The 18,303-nt window shown below is 32.8% G+C and overlaps 3 protein-coding genes across 3 annotated transcripts; all 3 read left to right on the top strand.

Annotated features, from left to right (window-relative positions):
• Positions 1-1,290: 1,290 nt before the first annotated feature.
• On the top strand, positions 1,291-2,442 carry LOC137805605 (F-box protein CPR1). The gene has a single exon (XM_068605545.2). The coding sequence runs from the start codon at positions 1,291-1,293 to the stop codon at positions 2,440-2,442; it is 1,152 nt and encodes a 383-aa protein (XP_068461646.2).
• Positions 2,443-4,939: 2,497 nt separating this feature from the next.
• Positions 4,940-5,578, top strand: LOC137807474 (large ribosomal subunit protein eL39). Its single transcript, XM_068608135.2, has 3 exons — positions 4,940-5,079; positions 5,166-5,269; positions 5,368-5,578. The coding sequence occupies exons 1-3, from the start codon at positions 5,077-5,079 to the stop codon at positions 5,414-5,416; spliced, it is 156 nt and encodes a 51-aa protein (XP_068464236.1). The 5' UTR covers positions 4,940-5,076; the 3' UTR covers positions 5,417-5,578.
• A 3,018-nt stretch (positions 5,579-8,596) lies between these two features.
• Positions 8,597-13,179, top strand: LOC137807472 (ATPase 8, plasma membrane-type). Its single transcript, XM_068608134.1, has 14 exons — positions 8,597-8,810; positions 8,900-9,118; positions 9,210-9,347; positions 9,473-9,787; positions 9,877-10,203; positions 10,314-10,433; positions 10,546-10,668; positions 10,791-10,895; positions 11,024-11,333; positions 11,458-11,972; positions 12,061-12,234; positions 12,367-12,549; positions 12,641-12,804; positions 12,884-13,179. The coding sequence occupies exons 1-14, from the start codon at positions 8,760-8,762 to the stop codon at positions 12,978-12,980; spliced, it is 2,841 nt and encodes a 946-aa protein (XP_068464235.1). The 5' UTR covers positions 8,597-8,759; the 3' UTR covers positions 12,981-13,179.
• Positions 13,180-18,303: the final 5,124 nt, after the last annotated feature.

An 18,303-nucleotide genomic window follows, 5' to 3' on the forward strand; every position in this document is an offset into this window, starting at 1 on the left:
TAATTTTTATATTTTATTCCGATCTTTCATTTTGTCTATTAATTAAAACAGTTTTAGGGAGAGATTGGAACATATTGAATGACTGAAACTAATAAAAAAATTGAAAAAGGACGTATATGTATATGTATCTATATTTATATTTATATTATATTCATATCTATATCTATAACTATATATCTCTATCTCTATATATCTATATACATATAATATAGTTTGTTATGGATATTAAATTCTATTGATGATATTCATAGAATAAAAATTTATAAAGAAATGATTTGTTAACAAATTATTATATTGTAAGATACTAACTAAATATTTTGATATATTTATTTTTTTAAATTGATATATAATTGCTTACTCCAAATATTAATTTCTTAAAACATTTTCAATTAAATATAAAATAATCTTAAAATATACAACATATTACTTAAGAATAAAAAGTCCAATCTAAAATCATTATGAGATTGTAGTCAACTACACATTTTAATTAAAATATTTGGTTACTCAATTTGCAGGATTTCCAAAATATCTATCTTATCAATCAAATAGTTATCATTGATATCAAAACTAAAAAATAAAGGACTTTCTTAGACTAAAATTTGAAATCTTTTTAGAATGTATTATATAATATTTTTTTTTAGAGATTTTTTAATGATGATTTTGATGTTATCACTTTTTCCTTATTTTTGACCGAACAAATAAAAAAAACGTATTAATTAAAAAAAATCAAGATTTTTTGTTAATATTTTCTTAATTGTAGGCATATATAGATAAAAAAAATTTATCTTTGTAAATTTTCTTAACAGTTTTCCTATTTTTATATATTCATGGTAATTAAACTATAAATATTCTTAAACTGAACACAAAATATTAGTTAAGAATAAAAGTTGATTATCATTGCTATCAAAACTAAAATATGGCTTTATTTCACTAGAATTTGAAATCTTTTCAGAATGTATTATATGATATATTTTTTGAGAGATTTTGTTAATGATAAAATTATGATATTTTCGCTTTTTTTATTTTAAAATGTACAAATAAAAGAACGTATTAATTAAAAATAAAATCAAGATTTTCTGTTAATATTTTTTTAATTGTATGTATATAGATAAAATTTTCTTATCTTATCTTGGTTAACAATTTTTTTTTTTATCTATTTCTATATATATTCATCCCACTATAAAATTGAGTTTTACCGATATCATATCATCTCTCTTTTGAATTTGCCTACACACTTTTCTCTACTTTTCACTTTTTTTTCTCTACTTCTCTCACTAACCTCACCCAGCCATGGCTATGATTTCAAGCGAGATATTTCCTATTTGTACTTATTTGCCAGCAAAATCTCTTTACAGATTTAAAGCTGTGAACGAGGGGTTCTGCAATCTTCTAGAAGAAGGTTTTTTCCTAGTGAATCATGTTCATAACTCGTTGAAAAGAGATGATACATGTTTCTTCTTACAACTAGAGAGGCCATGCAACGAAGAAGTTACGTTGCACCAATTACCTTCGCGGCAAGGAGCAGGTGTGTCTGGCGAGGTTCTCCAGTTCTTATCAAAATCCAGTCAAATCTTAGCTTCAATCAAGGGATTGATACTTTGTCGTACAACAGATAAGACACCTTCTGAGTTTTACATTTGCAACCCAGCTACAAAGTCTCGGTTACCAATTTCTTTACCCACCCATGATGAAAATCTGAATACACGTGCACATGTTATGATCATGTTGTTGGAGTGTTATGATGAGTTTGATGATTACATGGTGGTTCATTTTGAAACCCCAACTGATTGGTCTTCAGATTATGCATGCAAAATTTTGAAGCCTCGGGAAGGATCGTGGAAAACAATGGAAAAGGGTTTTTGTGCAGGTGGTAGAAACATGAAGTTTAACATGCCTGTGCATGACAATGGAGTCATCCACTTCATTTCAGATTGTGGCTCTTACATCACTGAAGTGAGCCCTTATTTCGAACCCTATATAATGTCCTACAGTCTCAATAATGGCACCTCCACAATGCTTAAGTTGCCCAAAATTGCTAGAAAGAGCTCAATTGATAAGAAGTGTGACATGAACATTTTCAATTGGGGCAAGGTGTCAATGGCAAGTTCCTCTATTTGCTTGGTAAGACTTAAAAGATCTACTTTCAAAGTTTGGATTCTGAAAGATTATAAAACAAGTAGGTGGAGGAGAATTATGAAGATAAAAACAAAAAAAATGGGTTTGAAGGAAAAATACCCTACAATCACAGGGTTCACAGTTATGAATGGTGAACTTCTCATTTTTGCTACTGAAAAATATATCTACAGTTGTGGCTTGACCGGTGAAAACTACATGAAGATTGAAGAAATATGTGAAAACAAATGTAAATACTATGTTTCTCTTACTTCATACATGGATACTCTTCGTCCATGTGGACCTGGAGCTACACTTTTGCCATGTTAAGATTCTTATAGATGTTTGATTTGTAGAATAAATAAATGTAACTTTTTTTTGTTTTTGTTTTAATCATACTTTGTTATTATAATTTCTTTTTAATAATAGTATTATTGTTATGATAAATTTCATACTAATTGTTTCTACAAAATAGTGTTTATTTTTTTCTTCTTTCCATTTAACCAATATTTTAAATTTAAATAAAATCTACAAAATATTTTATTAGGATCTTATTTTTTTTTTTTAAAATCTATTGAATATATTACTAGATTCATATTTTTGTTTATTTTTATTATTAAAATAAGAATATCTTGTTTTTGGCGTGAGTATTCAATTTAATTTAAGATACTGAGAAAACATATTGAAGAAAATTTAACTACCAATTACAGTGAAAAAAGAAAATAACCTTACCAATAACCAAAGTTATGACACAAAAAAGTTGAAGTAATTCTTAAACCAAAATCAAAGTAATAAATATTCTACTCAAAATGACGCCCATAAAAAAAAGAAAATGTAATAAAAAAAAATCCAAATCCTTACATATAACTTAGAATTCATTATTTTACTTTAATAATTTTTTATAATTTGAATTTATTTTACACTTTCTTATCCAAATAACACAATATTATAAAACAATAAAAATTCTTTACTATTATAAAATATTTCAAATTTATTTTTTAAAATAGTAAATGCCACGTGAAAAAAATCATCTTTACAAAACCGAAAAAAAAAGTTAAAATATTTTAGCTTTCGACTTAATTAATTTTCAATTTAAGCTAGATTTGCTATTCAGTTATGAATTTCCTACAAATCACTCGTGTTAATTTTTTTTTTATAAAATAGTCTCTTTAAGAAACTCCTACTTTCTATTCAAGTAAAAAAAAGGCTTTCAATTTCTGTAATTTAAATTGATTTTAGCTATCGAAGAAAGCTTAATTTATCTTACTTTCTACTTATAAAAAGGTTACTAGGAGGTGAAAGTAAAAATGCGGAAGGAAGTTAAAAAAGATTATTTTATAATTTGTTTATATTTGAAGAGTTGGACCCAATTGCATTTTAGTCAACTTAACAATAATCATATAATTAAAAGTATCATATCATAGGTATCATCAAATATTAAACTAAAAAATAATATATTTTTAAGGATTAAAATAAAAAAAATTATTGGACATTAAAAAGATTATAATTTTTTTTTATTTTTAAAAAATATATATTTTCACTTGTTTTACGTAAGTAGGTTTTAATTTAGAATGATCGATGATGACTAACCTTTTTATAATTATTTATTTATTTTTCATTAAATCAAATTGAAAAGTAATAAACTTTTTTATATAAAGTTTTCAGTTTAACTTACTATACAAAGTTAAACCAAAATAATTATAATTTATCATCATATAAAAAAATTATTAAAAAATAAAAATATAAAAAAATTATGAAAAAATTAGATCAAAATTGATATATAAATAGATTATACTTAGTGGAAAAAATTGCAAAATTTTAGTAGTGAAGAAAGTTCATATTTTAATAGAAAACAAACTTATTTGCATACGTTTCAAAAATAGGTTATCTATTCGATCAAATTGCTTTGTGGTTGATTTCTTTGGTTCTGAAATAATAACATGAAATGACATCATTACTATTTAACAACTGCTTTTTATAATAATATTATATATATAATTAAATAATTTATAGAAAATAAAAAAAATATAAATTTGTAATACTATTTTGACAAAATTATATATTTATATATATATATATATGTGTTAAATTGTATTAATTTAAAAAATAAGAAAATAATATTTTTTTATATATTTTAATTTAATAAAAAATGTAAATACACATATACTACAACACATGGTTTTGTTAGTTGAAATAATAATAATAATAATTATAAATAAATAACAAATATTACAATATAATAGTAATTTATAAAATTATAATTTGAAAAGAAAAAAATTAATGTCAACCCATAATCATCCTTTCTAATATAATGGTAAATAACACAAAAAATAATAAATGTAATTAATAGTCAATGTCATATTTCTCTTGCATATAGATCAATAAAGTAAACACAAACATTTATTGGATTTTTTATATCATTTATCCCAATTTTATTATAAGAAATATAATGTTTCATGGTTACATCAGAATAGCTTAACTTTACTATCTCAGTACTGATAGAAAAACCTTACAATGTGATTTTCATTTAAAAAAAAAATGAATTTACGTGTATTATTTATCTTTGCAATGTCAATCAATATAATTTAGAAAATAATTACAAAAATTAATAAAGCTATTATAGATAATAATTTATAATTAAAGTTAAATATGTGAATATTTATTTATTTTACACCAAATAACGTTTACTTATCCAGAATAATTTTAAAAAAAGTATTTTTTGGACAATTAAAATATATTTTCGAGAAAAATAAAAAATGTCTCACGCAGGGAAATAGAAACTACATAAATAGGGTTTGTGGGCTGAAGAGTTTGAGAATGCAGATGGGCCTCAGCCCACGAAAGAACATAGCTGGCCCAATCCACAGGACCGTGTGGTGACTCTGTAAAAGACTGGAACTGGTTAGGGTTTTCTTTAGTTTTCAGAGAAGTGCTGCGGCTTGTGTTGGATCGTCGACAGCGAAAATGGTAAGAATCGAATCCATGGTCGTTTGTGTTTGTGAATCGTTTGAAGTTCATCGATTGTGATGTGAAGCGATTGATTTGATGTGCAGCCTTCCCACAAGACGTTCAGGATCAAGAAGAAGCTTGCCAAGAAGATGAGGCAGAACAGGCCCATCCCTTACTGGATCCGCATGAGGACCGACAACACCATCAGGTCAGTTTCGAACAACATCCTAGGGTTTTCAGAATGCTGTTTTTTGATTTCGTGTATTCACATCCTGCCATTGTTGTCCCCTTTGTGTGTGTTTTCAGGTATAATGCCAAGCGCAGGCACTGGCGCCGCACCAAGCTCGGATTTTAAGGTGGATGGATGACTATTGTGTTCTAGGATTTTAGTGTAATCCTTAATATTGAAACATTGTAGCTTCTGAGTGTTTTTGTCATCGTTTATTTCTCATTTTACAGTTACTTGTCATGATTTTTGGTATTAATGTGAAACTATGATGGAGGTTTTAAACTTTAATGTGTTGCCGTCCATTTCTCTTTATCTTTCCTCCTCGCTATTCATATAATTGATGAAAACCTTGTAACCTGTTTCATGATAAACTTGAAATATGCTTAATGCCAGGGTGGCTTCGTTCTGTAGTTCAGTGTTTAAACCTCAATTACCGCAATTTTTCAAGAAAAATATTCTAAAATGGTTAGATTGATCGTTCATAGTATGACACTATGACAAAATCTAGGGTGCTGTGGGGTTTGGCTTCAATTTTTTGTCTGAAGGGTCTAATGGAGTTATTTTGAAAGTAATTATACATGACACCGGTTATACAGTATAAACACCTCGTTGACATTCTTAATTCCTCTCTTTTTTATCCCTTTTTATTGCATTATACCTGTATATGTCTCTTTGCTGTCATTAGGAGGTATTCATGCATTTCTTTTAATCACGGGGCAAGATTGTTTGCAGTAATTAGTTTGGGACAATCATAATCGAAACAGTGTTGATTAGTGAAGGAACAGAGTGATTCGACGAGAGTGGATGATAGGGATAAAGTGTTGTTATTTTAGGGATACTGATAGGTGGCTGTAAGTGTATGTTTGGATGCTAAATTTGCTTCCATAGGTAAATTGTGAACCAAGTCAAAATAATCTAGTTTTTTTTTAAGATTTTATTGTTTCAAATTTTAGAATTTTATAAATATAAGAACATTACTTTAGAAAATAACAAATTTTTTTTAATGTTAGGATAATATTAGTATTGAATTCTGTATGATTAACTGAAACAAATCTTAGTGCGTCTTATTTCTTAGAATGCAGGGTGAACTTGTTCTTATAATGTATTAGAGGGTGAACTTGTTGAGAACGTTGTGATCCTCGCATTGTTGATCAGATATAGTGATATGATCCCATGCCAAGCCAGCGTTGCTATGCATCATAGAACACCCTTAACCTTCTTGCATGAAAAATGAAGTAGATTTAATCCTTACACGTCAATAATAACAGTTGTAACATGTTTCAATGGGATCCTCAAGACTGAATTATTTAATTTAAAGCGTGTTTACGGGTTTAGGGGAGTAGTTTTACAATATTAAAATTGAATCATAATATTAAAAACTATATTTTCACTGACCAAACTATTTTGCACAATTTCTACGTGGGTCTTTGTTTGTAAATTCGTTTATAAAGAAACAAATTAGAAATCCATTTTTTTATCAATGCGTCTACTTTTATTCAGTACAGGTATCCTACTAGTACTACCAATTATATTCAGTCATTAAGATTAATAGCAGTCAATAGTTTTCGTTACTGGTGATAATATCATTGCAAAAAAGAAAAATATTGCATTACTTTAAAAAAATATTGTAAAAGCATAACAAAATTATGTAGAATATTGATATTAATTTACCTAACTCAAATTTCTTGAACTTTTATTCCTCTCAATCAATTGGATGTATAAACTAATACTTTATTATTTTGTAATTTGTTTTATTGATGTTAATTTATGGTTGTTGTTTTTTAACTATTTTTGTTTTTTATGCTTGTCGAAGTTAGTTTTTTTGTCCAATATAAATTTGAATTTTCGTGTTGATTAAAATTTTATTGGTTAAAATATATAGGTATACTTTTTTTTATTGATTTCAGATTTTTTTTTATCAAAAAGTATTTTCACTAGCGACAATTGAAATAATTCTGATTAATATCAGTAAAAAATAATATCAACTAAAATTAATAAAAAATAATAAACAGAATATTTTTAATTTATTAAATATGATTTAATATTCAAGATATTTTCTTATATTTAATTGAAATTGAAATCTGCAGTCTAAATAATAAAATGAAATTGTTTTATTCAAATAAAATTGTGAATCGAAATGTATTTTTATTCTCTTTCGAATTACGAGAGTGTGGATCCAAATATATTTATAGTTTCCAAATATTAATTAATATTTTAAGGTATGTAGATTTAAGGTTGTGAATATATATCCACTCTGAAATATTAGTGAAAGTACAAGAAATTACATTTTTTTATATGTATGGAGTGGTAATATTTGACACTATTAAAAACACACTAAAAAATAAAAATATTCATTTATTTTTAATATAAAATTATAATATATATTATTATAATATTAAAATTGTTGTTAAGTGGGAGTTTTATTTTTTTGAAGAGTGTGAAAGTAATTTTTTGAATTTTATTTCGAATCGTTCGTTCGTTGATATCAGATATCCAGCATAGCAGACATAAATAAATTATAAGAGCTATTTAAACCGATTCTTTTAAAACAAAAATCATCATTATACAAATTTTATGCAACCTGTGAAAAATCATAACTCCAATTTCGAAGCGAACCTTCAACAAATTTAAAAAACACCAAAACAAACAAACAATACTAAACATATACTTCACAAATCAATAAAATAATATTTTAATCATATTCAATTTATTTTTAATTTTAAATATTATTATAGTGTATTGTGTGTGATGTGAAAGAAATCTAATGGTTTGTTATTGATATCCCGAAATAAACTTACAATAAAACATTGATGTAAAGATATATAAACAAACATATTTTTTATATAACCATATTACAATCATTAATATTATTATTTTAATATTTTCCCATATTATTTAATTATAATTTCATTTTTATTATATGAGTTTTGATATTTTGATAATTAACGTAAAAATACAATACAACAAATATTAATATTTATAAAAAAAACTTTAAAAAAATACACGCAAAACCGTCAAAAAGTTAGAATTTTTTTAAAATTGATAAAATTATAAATTATTTTGAAATATATAATTTCTCAACCAAAATAGCTGATATTTTAACAGAAACTCAAGTGGTGAGTTTGCATGCAAATATGCATTTCAATGGCACACGGGAACTTAGGCAAGCCACAAGACCATTAAACAAACAATCCATAAGAAGAGGAAATCTGTGGTGGAGAATAACAGCACTTCACCAAACAACCATGCATGGCCTATTTTGTCGCCAAATTTATCACTATAAAGCCTGTGAAAACCTTGGACAACATAACTGTCCTTCCCTAGGCAAAAAATTTCTCCTCTTCTTTCCACCCTTGGCATGGTCTTCCAGGCCTAAGGGAGTGAGCTCAAGGAGTTCATAGAAGAGAGGAGATAATAAAATAAAATAAAATAATTAACTAGGGAGGAACACGTTCATCATTTTTACAACATGGCCTCCGACATATCGTTTGAAGACCTCAAAAACGAGAATGTGGATCTTGTAAGAAACAATGTTATTACGTGATGTTTTGTATGTTAGGTGTTATCCTTTTCTGTGAAATGAAATGACTTTTGTGAATGTGTGTGCAGGAACACATTCCTGTTGAGGAGGTTTTCAAGCAACTGAAATGTACCAAAGAGGGTCTCACATCTGCTGAAGGAGAGAAGAGGCTCCAAATCTTTGGCCCCAACAAGCTAGAGGAGAAAACAGATAGCAAGTTTCTTAAGTTCTTGGGTTTTATGTGGAATCCACTTTCATGGGTCATGGAGGCTGCTGCCGTCATGGCCATTGCATTGGCCAACGGAGGGGTAATCACAGAGCTTTCACATCTCTTTGTCTATGTTCTTGTGCTCATTTTTGGCAGTGTCTTTATCTAACAAGAGCTTGTAAATTCATCAGGGCAAGCCACCGGATTGGCAAGATTTCGTTGGTATTGTCGTGTTGCTTATCATCAATTCAACCATTAGTTTCATTGAGGAGAACAACGCAGGCAATGCCGCAGCAGCTTTAATGGCTGGTCTTGCACCCAAAACCAAGGTGATGTAGCATTTGTTGATTCACTTTCATGCTTCTTCTTTTTGGTGTGTCCAATCTCATTCAACTCCAAAATCTCATAAATTTCACATTCTCAAACTAAAAGGAAGGAACCATTTTGTGTATAGGTGTTGAGGGATGGAAAATGGAGTGAGGAGGAGGCAGCAATTCTGGTGCCGGGAGATTTGATCAGTATCAAGTTGGGAGATATTGTTCCAGCTGATGCTCGTCTTTTGGAGGGAGATCCCCTTAAGATTGATCAGTCTGCCCTCACTGGTGAGTCCCTTCCCGTCACCAAGAACCCTGGTAGTGAGGTTTTCTCTGGTTCCACCTGTAAACAAGGTGAGATAGAAGCTGTTGTCATTGCCACCGGTGTTCACACCTTCTTTGGAAAGGCAGCACATCTTGTGGATAGCACCAACAATGTTGGTCACTTCCAAAAGGTATGCCTTTTCTTTACAAAATAGTCAGTGTTTCCTCTTTGTTTGACAACTTTGGACTCATGTTTGGATACTGGATTGCCTTCTTTTAGGTGTTGACTTCCATTGGAAACTTCTGTATCTGCTCAATTGCTGTGGGAATGCTGATTGAGATTATTGTGATGTATCCCATCCAGCAAAGGGCTTACAGAGAGGGTATTGATAATTTGTTGGTTCTTCTCATTGGAGGTATCCCAATTGCCATGCCTACAGTCTTGTCTGTTACCATGGCTATTGGGTCTCACCGTTTGTCTGAGCAAGGAGCAATCACCAAGAGGATGACAGCCATTGAAGAAATGGCGGGCATGGATGTTCTCTGCAGTGACAAGACCGGAACTCTTACTCTTAACAAGCTCACTGTGGACAAGACCTTGATTGAGGTGAATGACCAATGTGAACGCTTTTTGTTTTCCTAAAATGTGATCATGAATCCACGCTTTTGCGTTAAAAGCTTCCAATTTGTGTTAATCAAGGTTGTTTGTGATTGTAGGTGTTCCCCACTGGCATGGACAAGGATGCCCTTGTCTTGTATGCTGCCAGGGCTTCTAGGATTGAAAACCAGGATGCCATCGATGCTTCAATCGTTGGAATGTTGGCTGATCCCAAGGAGGTACCAACTATGTTTCGAAATGGACAATCTTTTATGAACATTAGTACCGTGTTAGCATAAACCATGTAAATTGGCTCATCATTGTCAACTGCTCTCTTTTGTGGCATCTCAGGCAAGAGCAGGAATCAATGAGGTGCATTTCTTGCCCTTCAACCCTGTGGACAAGCGCACAGCTATCACTTACATTGATGGCCAAAACAATTGGCACAGAAGCAGCAAGGGTGCTCCTGAGCAAGTGAGGGATTCACCATTACCAATATGCATCACAACATAACCACGAAATAACAATAACTTTTCTCATAAAACACAACATATATGAAACTACTGATATTTGACTAACCAATTTATGAATGTCAGATTATTGAGCTCTGTGGACTCAAGGGAGAGGCTTTGAAAAAGGCCCACAAAGTCATTGATGAGTATGCTAACCGTGGTCTGCGTTCATTGGGTGTTTCACGACAGGTGAATAAAGTGTATAATATTATTACATGCCATGAATTCACGGTTAAAAACCAAAATGATATTTTTTGTTATAACAACCACTAGGAGTGGGAGATTCCCTTAACAAAACTCTTGCACATGGTTTTCAGACTGTTTCGGAAAAGAGCAAGGAGAGTGTAGGAGACTCCTGGGAGTTCCTGGGTCTCTTGCCCCTCTTTGACCCTCCAAGGCACGACAGTGCTGAGACTATTCGACGTGCTCTTGACCTTGGAGTCAATGTTAAGATGATCACCGGTGATCAACTTGCCATTGGAAAAGAAACCGGTCGCAGGCTTGGAATGGGCACCAACATGTACCCTTCATCCTCCCTTCTGGGTGACAGCAAGGACCCAGCCATTGCATCAATCCCAGTTGATGAACTCATTGAGAAGGCTGATGGATTTGCCGGAGTCTTCCCTGGTAATCACATCAATCTATTGTTCATGTTAATCTAAAAGAAAAACTCCATAATAAGAAAAAGAGTTTAAAGCATAATGTTTTTAGACTTCTCTACATGACAAACTGATTTTGATGTGACATGCAGAGCACAAGTATGAGATTGTGAAGAGATTGCAAGATAGAAAGCATATTTGTGGAATGACTGGAGATGGTGTGAATGATGCCCCAGCACTGAAGAAGGCAGACATTGGTATCGCCGTGGCTGATGCCACTGATGCAGCCAGAAGTGCCTCAGACATTGTCCTGACTGAGCCCGGACTCAGTGTGATCGTGAGTGCTGTTTTGACCAGCCGAGCCATCTTCCAGAGGATGAAGAATTACACAATCTATGCTGTTTCCATCACCATCCGTATTGTGTTTGGATTCATGCTTGTTGCTCTAATCTGGAAATTTGACTTCTCCCCTTTCATGGTCCTCATCATCGCCATCCTCAACGATGGAACCATCATGACCATCTCCAAGGATAGGGTGAAGCCTTCTCCTCTTCCTGACTCATGGAAGCTGAAAGAAATCTTCGCCACTGGAGTTGTTCTTGGAGCTTACATGGCAATCATCACTGTTGTCTTCTTCTTTTTGGTTCACGACACCGATTTCTTCACTGTAAGTGCCATTCACTACTCAAATAAAAGACAAAACTGATCCTATATAAGACTATAACATGACATGCAATGATGTTTTCTTCCTTCAGAGAACCTTTGGCGTGAAGCCAATTGTAGACAGTGAGGAGCAGCTTAACTCAGCCCTGTACCTTCAAGTGAGTATTATCAGTCAAGCACTCATCTTCGTCACCAGGTCAAGGAGCTGGTCTTATGTTGAACGCCCTGGCATTTTGCTTATTACAGCCTTCTTTGCTGCTCAAATGGTGAGTGAACTTTCTGAAAACATGCTATATAATAAACAAGGAAATCAACCATGAACGAAGAAATAAGAAAAAAGTAGTTCCATTCCATCATAATATACATATATATTTCTGACTTGGGAAGTGGCGAATCAGGTGGCCACTGTGATTGCTGTGTATGCACACTGGGACTTTGCCAGGATCAATGGAGTTGGTTGGGGATGGGCAGGAGCAATCTGGGTCTTCAGCATTGTTACCTACATTCCTCTTGACATCCTCAAGTTCCTCATCCGGTTGGGACTGTCAGGCAGGGCTTGGGACAACATGCTTGAGAACAAGGTCTAGCCACAAACATTCTCAAACGACCAAACTTGTCTTTCACTTCATTCTTGTTTCTCTCTTCATTCCAATGCTTGTTGTGTTCATGCAGACTGCCTTCACTACCAAGAAGGACTACGGAAAGGGAGAAAGAGAAGCTCAATGGGCCGTGGCTCAGCGCACACTTCACGGCCTCCAAGTTGGAGAAACCAACAAGGCTAACCACGAGCAGTCTGAAATTGCAGAGCAAGCTAAAAGACGTGCTGAAGCTGCCAGGTTCAGTTCCTCCCAAACTTAGCCTCTTTTCTCGAATTTCAACATGCATATGCTTAATTTGAGGTGTCAAAATTTGCAGGTTGAAGGAGCTCCACACCCTGAAGGGACATGTTGAATCTGTGGTGAAGTTGAAGGGTATTGATATTGATACCATCCAGCAACACTACACTCTCTAAAAGAATCTTAAGGAACCATAAATGGAGGAAAACGGATCAGAGCTTCTTAGAGCATATAACCATGAATCTTTTGTTCATGTTCTCACCATGTATCTTTTGTTTATATGCTCTCGGGTACAATCGAGACCACACAATTATGTACGTGGCATATGTTGAATCATTTTTTTCCAATAAAATAATAAAACAATTATTATTACAAGTTTTGCAGGTTTCTTTTACTATTATTCGTTCATATTAATTGGTTGCAATTTCCTTTTTAAATTTATCTCATAACTTTTTTTTAAGTAATCATAACCTATATCATATATATAGCCATTTACTTTAAATAAAACAAGAACAATATACAGTAAAAATAGAGATTAATTTCATAAATTTTATTTATAAAGTTATAGATATTTATAAATAATAATACTTACATTGATATAAAAGGCCAGGACAAAGGTGTTTGGGAAAGGTAGTAATTTAAGAAAAGTGTTGTACATTAAACCTTCGTTCTGAGGTGTTCATCTACATGAGATTGATTCCATGGATCCAACTTTCTTTTTAATTGTTCTTACAACAAGGAATAAAAATACTAGAATCAGGTTGACAAGATTAACTCTTATACAAATCTTCCGAATTTTGGGTTGGACTCTCTCGGTCTCTTCTTGGGCTGGATACTCTGGGTTTCTCCTCACATTGGATGCTCTAGGCTTCTCCTCAAGGTAGATGCTCTCGGCTTCTCTTTCGGCTAAGTGCTCTCAGCTTCTCCTTCAGCTAGGTGCTCTCGGCTTCTCCTTCAGCTAGGTGCTCTCGGCTTCTTCTCCTCACAGGTGTGTGTACCTGCAACGCGCTCCGATGCCAAAGTCAGATATAGTTTTATGTTCATCAGATAAATTGAATCCCCTTACCTCTTGAGTTGAACCTCTATTTATAAGGCTCTCTTATTGGGCTTAAAAGTTACTTGGGTCTTTTCTTTTTGCACCTAACATTTTGAAAACACACACCTGTATATTTGGGCCCATCTTATGGGCTTTGCTATAATCACTAATTTAATTTTACTTATTTACTTTTTATATTTAATCTTTCGATTGAGACTTTCGGTACAACCTTTCGGTCGAGACTTTTCAGCCTAGACAGTACACTATCCCCCAGGCATGAGGATTTGAAAAAGACGTTATGCCTAATGAAAAGGACAAATTTTGTATTTAATACCTTTCGTATCAAAGTATTGCCTTGTTTTGTGTACTTTTCTTGATTATGCCGATTGACATGACGAGTTATAATTGTGATATTGTAACGCTTCGTTTGGAAGGGTTTTTTGTTTTTATTGATTCAGAAAGATGGAACCGAATACTCTCAAAAGGTATAATGTCTTCTTCAAGCTCTGTTTCCATTTCTGATGAATTTACAAAATTTTTGGACATGAGTAACGAGGCTATTAGGAAAGTAATTCAGATGAATGAGGATATTCATTCAATTGTTTCATCTGCCATCATTTCTGTTGTGAAGAATAAAGCTAGTAGTGATATGAGTTCAAGTGAAGAAGCTATAGATCTTGAAGCTGAATAAAGAGTTGGTTGAATCCCGCAAGAGTCTTGAATAACATAATTTTTTCTTTTTTTGAAGATGTGTTTTCCTTTCGGCCAACCTTTCGGCCTATAACTTATTGAAAATTGATAACAATTGTTTGAAGCCGTTTACCTTTCGGATTTTCTTTCGGCCTATAACTTGTTGAAAATTGATAACATAATATTTGAAGTCGTGTTTACGTTTCGAATTTCCTTTCGGCCAACTTTTCGGCCTATAACTTTTGGATTTTGTGCATACTAGTCCCAATGCTTCTTCTCGTGACATGTTCTCGTAGGCTACTATTCCTTCTCTTACAAATTCGGTGATTGAGCTTGCTAACCGGACTTTACTAATTGGCAAAGCAATAAGAGAAGAGACTAAGGATGTTGTTTCTTCTTTTGAACTTGAAAAATTGAAAAAGGAAGCAACTAAATCAAATGAGAAGATCAGATCCTTAACTTCCCAAGTTGAAGAGTTGTCTAAGGCTAAGGATTGTTATGAAGCCGAGAAAGAGTCTTTGAAGGATGAGGTTACTGAGTTAACGTCTCATAAGTTATCCCTTAACGATGAGATTCAACGATTGAAAGGAAACTTCGTTGATCTTTCTGCTGTGAAGAAAGCTGAAGCTGATAATAATCTTCGTTTAGAATCTGTGATAAACCAGTTGAATTCAAGAGTTACTCGAGCTGAGGGTTATGTTGTTCAGCAACACAAGTTGGGTTTTGAAAAACCTCTCCAGCAAGCCGAGTATTTTTAAAAGATTCCATTGGATGCTGGAAATTTCGACGTGGGCAAAGATTTTTATAATGACGAACTGATGCTCATCAGTGAAATTCCTTATGATGAAGATGAAGATGAAGATGGTGGCGCTGATGATGATAGGCATGCCGGCGCCGAATAGTTTGTTTTAGTTTGTTGTTTTGTAAGAACTCCCAAGTAAAGTTCCAGGGTTCTTAACATGTTTTGTCCCAGCCACTTGATGGTTATTTTGGATGTATAACATCAAGTTATATATAATATTCTATTTACTTTGCACGTATCCCAATTATTTGCTAGTGAATAATCTTTATTTATCACAAATGTGAATGAAAGATAAAGTGAAGATGTGATTGTCCACTTTCACCGCACCATATATCACCTAATATAACCAACGTGTCGGATCCTAGCTTTCGATTTTAGTATTTTTCCAACCTAAAATAAATACATCTCGCCTTTTTGGTTTCAGTATCCGGCTTAGTATTTGGCTAACTATGCTTAAAAGATATATCTTAGTTTAACTCATCTAATATAACAAACATGTTCGACCTCATCTTTCGGCATCATCAGTATTCGGCATTAGTTTTCGATAATTTTCGATGCACTTTGCCCAACTAAAAAAGCATCTTTGACCACGAGAACTACATATAATATTCTTTGGAAAAAAGTTTAAGTGAAAGTAGTTTATTCCGAAAGATTTACATGAAATAGTTCCTTTGGAAAGTTTTAGGTTCGTCGTGAAACCACCTTTTGAACTTAATATAATTGTTTATTGTTTTCTTTTAATTCGAGCCATTTTTTGTTACCAATTAAATATCATTTTAGACCTCTCGGCCTAACCAACTTGTTATTTGTTTGAAATATTTAATGTTATATTTCGGTTACCCATAAATATTATCACAAACTTCTCAATCTTGTTCTTTCGGTTATGTGATCTGATTGATTAATTTTGTTTTCGGTTACGAGCAAATGCTATCATAGACTTCTCGGTCGTAACTTCTCGGTGCCAACCTAACCTTTCGGTCATCTGACTTAAATGCTTTAAATGTTATCTTTCGATCATAAGCTATTATTTATTTATTATTGACATGAAATCCTGAAGAAGTTATTTTGGATGTATAACATCAAACCATATATAATATTTTACTTACTTAGCACGTAACTTAATCGCTTGCTAGTGAATAATCTTATTTAACATAAGTATCCATAAAAGATAAAATTAGATTATCTAATATAACCAATTTATCCGGTTCCACCTTTTGGATTTTAGTATTCAGTTTTAACTGATTTATTTTTCCAACCTAAGATAAATTCATCTTATCCTTTCGGTTTTCAAGTATAAAATTATTTAAACACTTTGCAACCTAGACCTTTCGATTTTTGAGTTTGAACTGAAAATAATTGTTTATGAACTTCCTAATTAAAGTTCTCGGTTTTTCTAGTTAGAGACCAATTTTGACTATTTTTATAGGTTTGAACTTTTGGACTTGATACTGATACGCCAATGTTTATTTAGACTTCTCGGTTTTGTCTTGAGACCTCTCGGTTTTGCATTAGAACCTTTCGGTTTTTTCGATAAGACCTCTCGGTTTTTGTTTTCTAACATGCAAAAAATGAGACCTATCGGTTTTGTATTGGAACCTTTCGGTTTTTTGATAAGACCTCTCGGTTTTTGTTTTGTGCCATGCAAAAAATGAGACCTCTCGATTTTTGTATTAGAACCTTTCGGTTTTTTATAAGACCTCTCGGTTTTTGTATTAGAACCTTTCGATTTTTTTATAAGACCTCTTGGTTTTGTATTGGAACCTTTCGGTTTTTTGATAAGACCTCTCGGTTTTTGTTTTGGAACCTTTCAGTTTTTTGATAAGACCTCTCGGTTTTTGTATTCTGTCAACCTTTCGGACTATAACTTTTCGACTTCTTAAATAAGAACTCCGTTGATTGAGATTTGATTTGAATGAAACACACTCGAGAGAGGGATTTCACCTGGAGTGAAAGCATCTTGATCCGAGAGGCTTGAAGTACGAGATACACTCTCAGAAGGGATTTCACCTGGAGTGAAAACATCTTGATCCGAGAGGCTTGAAGTACGAGATACACTATCGGAAGGGATTTCACCTGGAGTGAAATCATCTTGATCCGAGAGGCTTGAAGTACGAGATACACTCTCGGAAGGGATTTCACCTGGAGTGAAAACATCTTGATCCGAGAGGCTTGAAGTACGAGATACACTATCGGAAGGGATTTCACTTGAAGTGAAAGCATCCAGGACCGAGAGGTTTGAAGAACAAGATACACTCTCGGGAGGAATTTCACTTGAAGTGAAAGCATCCATGATCGAGAGGTTTGAAGAACGAGATACACTCTTGGGAGGAATTTCACCTGGAGTGAAAACATCTTGATCCGAGAGGCTTGAAGAACGAGATACACTCTCGGGAGGGATTTCACTTGAAGTAAAAGCATCCAGGACCGAGAGGTTTGAAGAACGAGATACACTCTCGGGAGGGATTTCACCTGGAGTGAAAACATCCAGGACCGAGAGGTTTGAAGTACGAGATACACTCTCGGGAGGGATTTCACTTGAAGTGAAAGCATCCAGGACCGAGAGGTTTGAAGTATGCGAAGCATTGATGAATTTAACAGTTTGACTCTTCATATGAATAACTTCTTCATTAAGTGTTTCAATCTTGAATAAGACTTTCTTTATACATGAAAAATCATCATTGACCGAAAGGTTTTACATACAACGATGAGTGTTTAACTGCCTTGGACTTTGTCTGCTCCTTATCCCTCCATCTCTAACAAAGCGTTTCAACTGCCCAACTTGAATCAATTCTTCAATTCTATCTTTCAAAGCTACACATTCCTCTGTATGACGACCATGATTCTTGTGGTATTGGTAATGTTTACTCTGATATGCTCTTTTTGAAGTTCTTTCCTTCTTTGGTGGTGGGATTATCTTTACTGCCATTGCTTATTGTAAGATTCTTGCTCCATTACTACTCAACGGTGTATA

The sequence above is a fragment of the Phaseolus vulgaris genome, chromosome 3 (assembly GCF_051622355.1).
Source record: "Phaseolus vulgaris cultivar YP4 chromosome 3, ASM5162235v1, whole genome shotgun sequence".
Taxonomy (NCBI): Eukaryota; Viridiplantae; Streptophyta; class Magnoliopsida; order Fabales; family Fabaceae; genus Phaseolus; species Phaseolus vulgaris.

Bases quoted from the DNA above. Each gene is read 5' to 3' on its own strand.
- LOC137805605 (XM_068605545.2), top strand. From the start codon at position 1,291: ATGGCTATGATTTCAAGCGAGATATTTCCTATTTGTACTTATTTGCCA.
- LOC137807474 (XM_068608135.2), top strand. The intron at 5,270-5,367 runs GTCAGTTTCGAA...GTGTGTTTTCAG, and splicing joins AGGACCGACAACACCATCAG to GTATAATGCCAAGCGCAGGC.
- LOC137807472 (XM_068608134.1), top strand. From the start codon at position 8,760: ATGGCCTCCGACATATCGTTTGAAGACCTCAAAAACGAGAATGTGGAT. The intron at 9,348-9,472 runs GTGATGTAGCAT...TTTTGTGTATAG, and splicing joins GTCTTGCACCCAAAACCAAG to GTGTTGAGGGATGGAAAATG. The intron at 12,235-12,366 runs GTGAGTGAACTT...GTGGCGAATCAG, and splicing joins CCTTCTTTGCTGCTCAAATG to GTGGCCACTGTGATTGCTGT.